The sequence below is a fragment of the Thermobia domestica genome, chromosome 2 (assembly GCF_964235325.1).
Source record: "Thermobia domestica chromosome 2, izTheDome1.hap1.1, whole genome shotgun sequence".
NCBI lineage: Eukaryota > Metazoa > Arthropoda > Insecta > Zygentoma > Lepismatidae > Thermobia > Thermobia domestica.
The window spans coordinates 300,813,429-300,826,950 of record NC_137455.1 but is presented as its reverse complement, the minus strand read 5'-3'; the positions used below and the strand labels follow the sequence as shown (position 1 = coordinate 300,826,950).

General features: G+C 33.6%; 1 protein-coding gene across 1 annotated transcript in view; it reads right to left on the bottom strand.

Moving 5' to 3' along the window:
• The window catches only part of LOC145679466 (uncharacterized), a 312,009-nt gene that overhangs the window by 135,224 nt on the left and 163,263 nt on the right, over positions 1-13,522 (bottom strand). The window contains exon 12 of the mRNA XM_081750046.1: positions 7,035-7,244. Coding sequence (XP_081606172.1) covers positions 7,035-7,244 — 210 coding nt within the window. The remainder of the gene's footprint in view (positions 1-7,034; positions 7,245-13,522) is intronic.

The following is a 13,522-nucleotide window of genomic DNA, read 5'->3' as shown; positions in this document are numbered from 1 at the left end:
TTAAACAACATAAGGATGATGCAAGACTAAAAAGAGAAGGAAATGTCATTTTTAAACACGTGTGAGACACGGAACATAATATTAATTGGTTTGAAATTGAAGTGTTAGGACTGAAAAAAAGAACGTTAATAAGAAAAGAAACGAGAGAAGATTTATTGAAACAGAACAAAGCTGGGTTATAAATTGGAATGCAGGACTTAAAACTGACGAACACTGGGACAAATTATTAGAGAAACTTAATTTGTAGCTTGTTTTTCTGCCGAACTAGGGAGAGAGAGGAATTTATGGTGTTTAGTTTCACTTTTGTCGACTTTTATTATGATTAGCTGAGCCCGTTCTGACCAGTCAATCAACGTTCAGAACTAGTTCTGATGTTCATGTTATATTTAGATGCAACTCCCTCTTGTTTTTAAAGTGTGTGATACAGCCAATATGTTCAGTTAGTTGGCGAAACTGTTGCACATTTATTATTTTAAATAAACGTTGTTTTGTTCAGTGAATTGTGTTTCTAGTTTGAGATATACCTATCTTATTTTAACAATTGTAAGTCCCACTGTTCTTTTACTTGCCTTTTTCCTTCCCTTGTGGGGGATATTAAAAAACGCTCAAACACGTTTTTAATTACTTTAAATGAAAAATTAAAATTGTAACCCAACCGTTTTCCTTTCCTTCTACGGCAATATATATATAAACTGTTAAACACAAGTCTGTTTTTTTTTTTTTTAAATGAGAACTACAAATAATCTCTATTTGTTTTAAATGAGATTCCGACATATGTACATCTTATTACAATAACTGTAATTCCCACCCGTTTTCCTTCTCACCCCTTTTCTTCCCTTCTATTGGGTGTTCAATAGACAATGCAACCCGGAGTTTGAGATAGTAGAACTTTGGAACCTGAAGCGATACACAAATAATGGTTATACCAAAATGAAGCTTTGTTCATCTATATATTTTTAATCTAGGAAGCAATAATTGACGTACGTTAGGAACTACACAGTGTTGCCAGATGTAACCGAAGGTATATATATTGGTATTGCAAAGCATGTAAATTGACTCATAACTCATACGTATGGATATTCTGTCGTTAATTTTCAGTTTGTTTAGTTGGAGTAGCTTGGAAACTATGAAACAGAAAAAAAGATTTTTTTCATTACCACCCATAACTAATCGAATGAGACCTCTGTAAAGGGGAACTAGGAAAATCGTAGTTTTCATAAATTAACACTCTCAATTGGCAACCCTGCTGATGTTTCAGTATCAAAAGGTGTCTTAAGGATCTGTCTACATTATGCAATTCCTGAAAACAACGAAAAAGAAACTTTGAAATTACGATGATAAAACTTTTACTTACATGCACCCGGTAACACTGCTACTATCACGAAACGAGTAAGCTCTACTGCTATGCTGGAAGTGCTCCCTGTTTTGATTCAAACACTGGTTCACACGTTTCACCAGGTTGGCAGCAACTTTACGAAGTGTTAATGTTCTCAATGGCACTGCGAATATTCGTTTCCAGGTCTTGTATAGTTCGAGAATTGTTTCTTGTGTACCTCTTGCTTTAAGTAGCCCCATAAAAATGAATAGCAGTGTTGCCGGGTGCATGTAAGTAAAAGTTTTATCATGATAATTTCAAAGTTTCTTTTTCGTCGTTTTTAGGAATTGTATTAAGTAGACAGACCCTTAACATACCTTTTGATACATTGAAACATCAGCAGGGTTACCAATTGAGAGTGTTAATTTATGAAAACTACGATTTCCCTACTTCCCTCTTGCAGGGGCCTCATCCGATTAGTTCGGTGGAAATGAAAAAATCTTATTTCTGCTACATAGTTTCCAAGATACTCCAACTAAACAAACTGAAAATTAACGACAGAACATCCATACGTATGATTTATGAGTCAAGTTACATGTTTTGCAAAAAAAAAAAAAAAAACTTTGGTTACATCTGGCAACACTGTGTGGTTCCAAATGTACTTCAATCGTTGCTTTCTAGATTAAAAATATATACATGAACAAAGCTTCATTTTGGTATAACCATTATTTGTATATCGCTTCAGGTTCAAAAGTTCTACTATCCCAAACTTTGGGTTGTATTGTATACTGGACACCCTGTAGATTAAATATTTTTAAAAACGCTGAAACACACATGTTTAATTACTTTAAATGATAAGTCCGTATACCAAATTTAATGTCTTTAACCTTCAGAGATTCCGAGATATGGACATTTTAAGATAATAATTGGCACCCCTTTTTCCTTCCTTTCCTGTCGAATTTTCACAAATTCTTCCTTAGTGGGAACTTACATCACAAATTCTATGCACTGTCCTAATTTCAAGTTTCTAGCTTAAGCCCTTTGGCTGGGCGTTGATCAATCAATCAGCCAGTCAGAACTTCCTTTTTTTATGTATAGAGATATGCTTACTTTATTTTATTATTTAATTACAGTACGTTTTGAACAAGCACACTCAATTATTAATTATTAACTTTATTTTTTACTATATTCTTTTTATAGAAAAAGCTACTTTGACCGTCATTAGCTCAATAGCATGAGCCCTTGGGAGTAACGAATCTGTAAACAAGAAGGCTCGCAATCAAGCAATAAAATGAAGATACTTCATTCTAAGATGCTGTAAGATATTAACCGTTTAGCAAATATTAGAATTTCGTGTGTGCTGAGGTTCATGTTGTCATGATTAAGCTACAGCAAAACATGAAAATACGAGAATCCTGCTTGGTTCGGATGACTTTGAGAACTGCATGATCATAATTACAGCTGTCACTGTGTAAAAAAATGCAAATAGCTGAAACTAATTATCAGCTCTACCTTTATTTATAGATTTCTAAAATCTATAAATAAAGTCTATATTGATAGTCTATATTGATAATAACCCAATTCTTCTTAAATTCATGACATATTTCAAAATATTTCTGAAAATTCAATTCTGAAATATTTTAAATGATTTATTTATTCAATAAGGATGTTGTGGTGTAATATTACAGTAACAGCACTTTGGCCAAGTCTACTATTGGACTAGTGACAAAGTTTAAAAAAAAAATGTATTATGTTACACTAAATATCTTTAGTCACGACCCAAGTCGCAATCTAAATGGCGCGAGAATAAGCTCGAGTCGGAATGCAATAAATAATATATTGCCACAAAGTAAATAAGTTGAAGATAATAAATACATTGACGCCAGGTATGTCCACACATTACAAAAATTAAGTACAAAAGAAAATGAGTCTTAAATACCACTTGTATTAAATAAAATAATTGCACGAAATGGGAGTTGGAAATAGTCCATTCAGTCCGGACACCATACCATCTCCAAATCTTATAATTTGTTATATAGCTTATTTTTCTTTTACAGCTAAAATCACATAGTACAGTACAGAGCGTGTTCCTTGTCACCAATTATCAAATCAGAATATGTATCAAGAACAACTTTTTTTTAAAAATTAAAACGATCATGTCAACAGGTAAATAAGAGAAAAATGAAACAAAAGAGCACCAAAATCATATCAAAATTAATAAAATGAAAATGTTAGTCATAGTTACAATGGCGCCGAAAGCGGTGCATTATATATATATATATATATATTTGGTAAATACTTATCTTGATACATTCTTGTGACATTTAAACTAACGGACGAAATACATGCTGAAATTTATACCATGCAAATATCGCCAAAAGGACACAGTTTGACATATTCTATAATACCACAAGGTTAACAGTATTTTCAACATTAAATAGTTGTATTTTTTCAAATGACATTGCGTCATGTTGCTACACATTTCAAAACTACATGTTAAATGAAAATATACAATGTTACATTTACTATTCAGTATTGCAAACTAAGAATTCTACAGTATTACAAACATTTAAAATTTTAATGGTCTTTTCAGCAGTAATAACATTTTCAGATATTGTAGCGTCAATGAAACAGATGAGGCAATGTACATTCGAAATATAATACTTTAGTGTATAATACTACTGTAACGCTATGAGTTATTTATGATTAACATGATTTAGGGACGTTTGCGAGAGGTATCGTAGTCATAGCAATAACTAACTTTTTCGTACAAATCTAGACATTGATAATTTCCACATCAATATTCATAAACATTCTGTTTATGGTGAAATGAAAAGGACTGTTCCGGAGAATGATATTAATGCGTTTAAGTTTTCTTTATTCATGTCTGTAGAAATGTTCCAAGTACAGTAACATGACTGGGCATGACAAATATGAAGTAAGTACATCTTATTTTTATGTTGCAGACTTCTAGATGGTTATATAATTCAAATCCTGTAGACGACGCAGTTCAGTATTCGTAACTATAACTCTAATGTTCAGGTCGGATAAATGGTTGGATACAGTGTCCTCCTCTTACTATAGTCTAACGTCGCAATAGCACGACGTTAGATGATCCAAGTCGCATTATGTTAACGACGGAGTATGTTATATGATCCAAGTCGTTTTCTTCTTCTCTATGCTGAGTTACTCGTAGTGAAAATAGTAGGTACGTATACCTACAGGAATCTATTTCTATTATCGTGTTTTTCAATGCATGAACTCACACCATGACGTTGTGTAAAGTAGTTGATTCTAGTACGTGGAAACAATTTTAAAGACAGAATTACAAAGCACATTTTACAGGTAAAAAATTCTTAAATTAATCATAAATGATATCCAAAGTTTCCTTTCACCATCCTTTGCAAATCATTTTGAAGAGTAGTGAACTAAGAGTACAATCACAGACACAAGTTGAAAAAATGAGTTTAACGTAATCCGTGACAATACTATGATTATGATATGACGGATTTCGAATGAAAGCGAACAAAGTTACAAGGGATTGAAAATGTGATTTTCTTTCAAAAACCTCTATTTTGAAAAACTGCTTAGATACGTACCTCATCAGGTTGCATACATGGTTTCCTATAGATTTAAAAATCACAATGCCGTTTACAGCTATTTGATATTTCAATCCATTCTGGAGATACGATAAAAACTGTTAGTTTTCAACACTAGTTAAGATTATGCAATTCCGAGAATTTATTGTAATTACGTACGCCTGCAAAAAGGGATTATTATAATGCTATTGAAAGAAAATAAATCAAAAATGGTTCTAAAAAGTTCCTTACAATAAAAGCCATTTTAAGCAATACATCAAATTTTACTATATTTCATATCTCTTGAATGGTTTGAGATATCAAATTGCTGTAAACGGTATTATCATCTTCATGTCTATTGAAAACCATGTACTAATTCGACGTGATTTTTTTTTTTTTTTTTTTTTAAATAATGTCCTTTGAAGAAAGTCAAATTTTCAATTCCTTGTAACTGTTTCCACTTGCTCGAAATACGTCGTACGATGACCGTAGTATTTGACACTATGGTACTTTGCATGTGAGTTACCTCGTCCATCTCACTTACGTTATTATTATTGTAAACCCTCCAAATTTTGCTGTTTTTCGATGTTTGTGATACTGTAGCATTATTAGTTTGCAACACTGAATAATTAGTGTGGAACTATAAGTTCGCTTAACATGTAGATTTGAAATATGCAAAAACTTCACGAAGTGCCTTTGTGAAAAATATAACTTTATGTTGGGTTCGCAACAGTGTTAACCTTGTCGTATCATAAATTATGTCAAACAATGTCTTCCTGCCTATATTTGCACAGTTCATTAGATTAAACGTTCCAAGAGTATAAATCATTGTAGCCAAATGAGTAGCATTACGAAGTAATAAAATATATTATTTTAAAGAGTAAACTTGTAAGATTTTTTCTCCCAACTGCACTCACATTACCAACACTATGTGGGAACCATGTGTTACCCGACAAATGTCCACGCTTTAATCGAACTCTTGCAACACACGGCCCAACATTTTTTTTTTTTTTTTTTAAGTTATGCAATCTCACCTGGAAGAAAAGGAACATTGGTCCTTTAAATAATGACATGAAAAATCACCAGGGTTAATATATGGTGACCTAGAAGACCAGTTTAGTACACATTGGTCGCTTACTCCGTTACAACCAATCCTCCGAATCTTCGTTCTTCGTTCAGATATGCCCTAATATCACGGTAAAAATGTGGAGGGGCCCACTTAACTGAAGAATAAACTTCTCTGATTCAGTGTGCAAAAACGACATTAATCAATTCTGCAACATGTGAAAGATGCACTCTCCAATTACAGTTTGTTCTTCAAAGAAGAAAGGCCCATATGGTTTCTTGTGAGACTTGGCAAAAAAAAAAAAAAAAAAAAAAAAAAAGTTGTCCTTTGCAGAATTTCGCTTGTATTCAGCAATATTACACGGATTTTCTGTTCCACAAATTCTACAATTGTGCCTGTTTACTTTCCCAATTCTATGAAATACTGAAAATGGAAATGGAAATGAAAATTCAAATTCCAAAAAGCATCATCTTTGACCTGTAATGCACAGTAACACTGGAATTACTGGTCTTTGTTTTTAGGATTTAACTTTTGCACTAACTGCTATGTATGGTTTCATGTTTAACTTATGCAAAATACGACACACAGTAGTTGACATTTTCAACTCACGTGAGAGTCTAAGTATAGATTTTATAGGACTCCTTGTGAAAACTTCTCTCACTTGTTCAATGCCATTCTCACACATGGCAGACCACTTTTCTTCTTGACACAAAAACATACAGTTTCAACAAACTTTAAATGCCAATTGTAGGTTGCCTTCTTGACTGGTGCTGCTTTCCCGTACTTCATCCTAAATTTTTATTGGACATCCGTTGCACTCTTTGTTTTGTCAAATTCTAGCACGCAGCCAGCAGAAAGCCTTCTCAGCTCCAGAAACCGCCATCTTGTTTATGACCACCTAGCTATGATGGAACTACGCGTAATATCTGCAATTAGGAAAGAACTTACAACTTGACTCTTTGAAATGATGCACGTTGTTACTTCCTAATGGTACTCGTTTTGGCTGCAATATTTTTTACAAGTATTCCCGGACTTTTGTCTAAACATATAAATTACAGGAATATACAAATTATACCTGTGTCATTGCCATCTAAAACTCGATTTGCCTCAACCATAACATCCGAAGCCATGCCTTCATATGTTTCAACAGTCTCCATCATATTACGGTCGACTTCATCCGCTTCAGTGAAAGTTTCATTCAAGGTTCTACAAGGTACAAAAGGTTCAGCTTCGTTGTTCAGGCTGGTAGTAGTACTATTGGATGAAATGTCCAACATCTCCTCAACTGGAAAATGTTAAGTGATTATCAAACAGTACAGGAGCAAAAAGGAATAAAAACTAAATAAGTAAACGTAAGGGAAAGTGTAATACTGCAAATTATGAATGTGTTAAAATATCAAACAATACTTTCGATAAAGTGAATACTTCCAAATATCTAGGATCAATATTAACAGACCAAAACCATATTCATGAAGAAATTAAATGTCCACTAAAAGTATGGAATTCGTGGGGGAGTTCAAAACCTTTTATCGTCGCAAATTCTGTCAAGGAATTTGAAACTCAAAATATATAAAGCAATAATCATGCCTATTGTGCTGTATGGTTGCGAAACATGGTCGCTTACTCTGAGGGAAGAACGCAGACTGGAAGTGCTTGAGAACAAGATCCTAAGACGAATATTCGAACCCAAGAAAAACTGAAGTGGGGAATGGCGGAAACTTCATTACGAGAAACTACATAATGTATATCGTTTACGAAACATTTTTATAGTCATCAAATCTAGAAAGCTTAGGTGGGCAGGTCGTATAGCCAGAATTGAAGAAGGTAGGAAAGCTTTCAAAGTTTTAACGAGAAATCCAATCGGAAAATGATCATTAGGAAGACCTAGGCGTAGATGGGAGGATAATATTAAGGTAGATCTCGCAGAAATAGGAATACAAAGTAGAAATTGGATCCAGTTGACTAAGGATAGCAGTTAATGGAGAGCTTTTGTGGACGTGGCATTGAACCTCCGGGTTCCATAGGCCATAGAATTATTTTCGTTAGTTACTTAATTAAGAAAAAGGTAACACTCAATTTGATATCTTTTCAATAACCTCAGAACGAATAAGTCGATTTGGACACAGTCTTAAGCTTAAAAACAAAGTACAATCTTTTAAAGTGAGGAAAACAATGATCAAATCTACTGATATATTCTAGTAATAAACGAAACAACCATTAAGTATTGTGTATAGAAATAGAACTACAATCAAAACTATCACCATCACTTCGTGTTTCTCCATGGGCCAAGAGAAGATTAAAAAAATGGAAGAAAGAAATATATAATAAACAAATAAATAAATAAATAAAAACGATTCTTTAAAACTAAGAGTATAACTATTGATTTGAAAAGAAGTTTTTTTGGACAAAAGTTTTTTTTTTTTTTTTTCGTGATGAATATTTTTTGTATTATCCCCCGTAGTCTTACATTTCACAATTAATTGCGTAGCTTACCCACATAAGATAATCCCCTGTTTGATTCTAGCAAGCAGCAACGTACGCAGGAATTTATTTCGGGAGGTCCAAAACTCTCAGAAAGGCAAAATTAATATAAAGATAAATTTAAATAATTAATACTTTTCTGACCAGAGTATATACTTGTTTATTAAAATTAAAATAAGTCATAAGTGTTTCGGTAACTTAATGTTACCTTCATCAGACGTAATCTACCAGAAATAACATTAAATTAATATTCTGTTTTGTGCAACCAGTAGCATGGCAAGAACTTGCACGCTATTTGTTAAAGTTTCAACACCAAGCAATGATGGGAAATGCATCCAAACTAGGTTTATTCGCAATTCTGTGGTCGGCACGGTATGACACAGGAACGATTACAATATCAGCAGGGTGGTGAACGCGTATGCCATGCAGAGCCTTGGAACAGTGCACAACTAGTACTGAGTGCGGGAAATTTATGCAGTGCTCAGGTAGTGAAGAATAGACAACTGAACTGTAAACGTGAAATAAATAGTTTTTTCCTACCTTTCTTAAATAAATAAATATTTTGGTTACCGTTATAGCAGTTTTTAAGTTTCTGTTACGTTAATGTAAGATGAACGAGTGGCTCCATTAAATATGACAATTCGATTGTTATGAAAATGTCATATATTATCTCATACAGCCCTCTACGCTAGTAAGTCCTCTGTGATTGGCCCACTCTCTGTTCCAACTTGCACATGTCTGGTGTAAATATATAGATTAGTTATTGTTATAATTCTAAGACTGATAAACGAAAGTCTAGAATGAGCTAAGTTGTCTGCATTTGAAATAATTCTGATGGCCCGCATGATCAGCTTACAGGAAGGCGGCATTTCGTGCCGTACAGAGCATTCTACCATGACACTGATGCGTGAGTGGTAGTAATGAAGCAGTACACACCGACACTTGAGCAACGGAGCGTGCAGCTTGACCATAACATGAAATGACACACCTCTTGTCCATATGATCGTGATGGACTGCACAGCGTTAACTCGACGCTAGATCATGATAGCGGGTGTGTACTTATCTATATCGACACTTCCATGGCATCTGCTTAGACTTTCTGTTCCCGGAAACATTGCTACATGCCTGCCGCCATGGAAGTCGGGATGTTTTAAAGTTCCAATAGAACCAAGTCAGGACACGGGACATTTTCTACAAAATCGGGACTGTCCCGGCAAAAAGTTGAAACAGGTAGCAACCATAACTCTGACAAATACGTATGCTTATGCTCTCTTCTGTCGTAAAAACTTCATAATAATGTGAAGTATTATGTTGTTTCGTTCCAGAAACAACAATGGTACAATGTATTGAATGTTACAGCATTACATGTAAACACATCACGTATACATTTGATTCATTTATGATTGGTTTTATATTTATTTTATTGTTTATAATTACATCTACTTAACAGGAGCAGGAAGGAGTTATAGTATGAAACCTGACCACACTCAGACTCAAAGCTTGCACCTGAGAATTGTGTACCTCTTTCTTCCAAAATCTTGCTCACAATAATCATTTACGTAAACTAATTTCCTTCCCGTTATTTGTAGTTGAACACAGAGTGCACTATTAAACAATTAAAAAAAATAAGAAAAAGTGAATATATATATTAGCAAAATGTTTAATTTGGTTGTTAGTTGTCATTAGTTATTTTGGTTACATTCCTTTTACCTATCTATATATATATATAAATGAAAGTGACTATGTTAGTGACTTCATACCTTTTGAACCACCTGACCAATATCGGATCAAATTTTCAACATAGATGAAGTAGGGCCTGGGATGGTTTTTACCATTTCACTTTGACGGTGCAACTTATGGGAGGGGGAGGGAGAGATGTTTAAAAATAATGCTGTTTAAAATTAATTTCAGCAGTACCGCAACTTAAGTAGGGGGAAGGGGGAGATATTTTAAAAATGATCGAAAATAACTGATAGGAGTGTTGAATGCATAGTTTTCGTGGTCGCTGAGATGAACAGTGACAGTTCCAATGCCGTTTAAATCCAAATTCAGTCCGACAACTTGAGGGAGAGGGAAAATATTCAAAAATAGTCGAAAATGACCGATATTAGTGTCGAATTCATAGTTTTCGGTATCGCTGAGATGGACAGTAACACTTCCGATGCTATTTAAATACAGATTCAGCCCGACAACTCGAGGCAGGAGGGGGAGAAAGATATATATATTCAAGTGATCGAAGATAATCGACATTAGTGTCAAATCCATAGTTTTCGGGATCGCTGACATGAACAGTGACATTTCTGACACCGTTTAAATCCGAATTCTGCCTCGCAACTTGGGAGGGGGGATATTTAAAAATGATCGAAAATGATCATTTTAAATCCACATTCAGCCTTTTATGTTCAAAATGAAAGATATTATCTTCGTGCGAAGAACGGGTGTTCTGCTAGTTAATATTAAAATGAAAGCAATCTTGTTTGTGATCGAATCACAGGAAAACGGCTAAACCGATTAAAATGATTGTTTGAGTAGAATTATGACCTATCGCAAACTGGATTTTTAACATGTTACTTGTAATTAAAATGATATCCAAACGGGGGAGCGGAAACATAATTTATGCGAGAAGTTAAATAACTCACTAATCCCTCAAGCTAGAAAGATTAAACTCAGTATATAACATATTCCAGAGGTTTTGAAAATTTTCGGTTTTAGGAAGAACATGGAGAAATTAGCTGAGGTTCATTCGAGCAGATGGTTTTATCAAATAGAAAATTTGTAGGTAAAATATGATGTGAAACATTTTTCTTGAAGGAATAAGATTGTGAATAGAAGTAACTTCTCTCAGTTTATGGCAATAAATTTTAAATGGTAGTGAAATTTGTCAAAATTTGGTAGAAGCAAGCTGAAAGATCTAACCTAACCTGAAATTGTAAGAAACTTGTCAAAATTAGGTAAGCAATAAAACAATTTTGAAAGTAAGAATTATTACCAGTATTTTGGTAGCTCTAAGCTAACCTGAAAAAAAAAAAAAAAAAAAAATGGTAGAACCAATCTGAAAGCTGTAACCTAACCTTAGAAACTGAGAAATGTGTAAAAATTTGCTAGAACCGTCTGCTCGATTAATGACATTACCTGAAATGATTATTCTTCGCACGGGAGAAGAAAATATCTGAATAATGATGCGTGATCGTTGAATTTGATAAAGTGCGTTCTAGCACCGTTGTTCCCACAGCGTTCGTAGTTTGAGGGGAATTTAGCAAAGAAGGAAAAGTGATGTTTTTCGATAAAACCTGTAAATCCAGGACAATTCTCACACTGACTGATTGACCAATATAAATGCTTGAATTTTTCTTTGTTCTTTAGAAATAAACCAGTACAATAGCAATAATTTGTGTTCAAAGTAGCATAATTTACATCCTTTGTTTGCTGGGTCTACTTGTGTGATTTTTTTTTTTTTTTTAAGTGAAGGAAAAAGTAAAAGAAAAAATGGAAGCTAAAAACAAATATGATTGACACTTCCTTTAATACAGCTAAAGGAAGAAGGAAGAATTTAATAAGGGAAAACTTAGTCAGTCGAGGGAAATTTTCTTAAGGAAACCTACGAACACTATTCTTTTCTTGGTAAGACTGTTTCTTTTACTTCAAGATGTTTTCTTTTCCCTTGCTTTTATTCTCCGTGACCAAGATTACAGGTGAGAGTCGAAAGCTAGGAAGAACAAATAATATTCAGGAATGATAGTAGGTAATATTCAGATAAGTAGAATGATAGAATTCCTGATCGTGGTTTCATATTATATATTAGTTATAAATGTTGATACAGAGTAATACTATACTCAATGCTTCAATTACAGGGAAAAATATCACTTTGTAGAGAACTAAAAAGTATCGTTGGGGTATGTGTTTATATGAATGTGTACTGCACAATAAGAGACTTGTGTAATAATTTTCTTGTCAAAAACAAGTCATACCTCTTTAAAAGTCCCTTAATTTGCCTGTTAACTGCATTAGAAGTAACAATAACTATTGGATAAATTCAAATAATCAATTCAATTTTTTTTTTTTTTTTTAACCAAATCGCAAAAAGTATTTTCTGTGATAAATACATACGAGCTGAAAGTAATTCTTGTCCGTTATGAAGAAGTTACTGAGTCATTGGTTGTAAAGCCACGAACATAAATAAGTAGATGTTGGAACCATAAAAAATAAAGATTCTTACCTTTATGTTCGTGACTGTACAACAAAACTATCCGTGTCCTTATCTCAAAGTGTCTGTAAAGGTTTTTTTTTTTTTTTTTCAAAATACATACGTTTATGCTTGAGAAAAAAAAAGCACTATGAAGTTGTCCGTAAAAGCCGGATTGACTGTTACCCTCTCTCTCTCTCTCGCGCGCGCGATATACATACATACATACATACACACACACACACACACACACACATTATATATATATATATATATATATATATATATATATATATATATATATATATATATATATAAGGTGTCTCAAAAGATCCTGACATAGGTACTTCTGTTATTACCAGAGTTATAACAAAATGTAAGAGGAGAAATCGTCTCCAAATATGATGTTTTCAATATAAAGTGAAGGAATATTTAAATCGGACGAGCTGTTTGGTTAGTACACTCTTTATGCGCCCGATGTTAAATGAAAAAGCAACGTTGCCATTTACCTGGATCCATAACATAAATGAATGAAATTACTGTCTTTTACTCATGATTACTCATGTCGCTGGTCAACCCCCATTTCAAGCAGTAACTTCATTCATTTATGTTGTGGATCCAGGTAAATGGCAATGTTGCTTTTTCAGTTAACATTGGGCGCATGAGTGTACAGCCCAAACGGCACGTCCGATTTAAAAAAAATCCTTCACTTAAATTGAAAACATCATATTTGGAGACGATTTCTACTCTTACATTTTGTCATAACTCTGATAACAACAGAGTTACTTTATATCAGGGAACTTTCGAGACACCCTATATATATATATTAGGGTGGTCCTTAATTTTTGATTTCCGAACTTCTTTGGACGAGCCCCCTCAAATGGTTCCATGTGGAACTA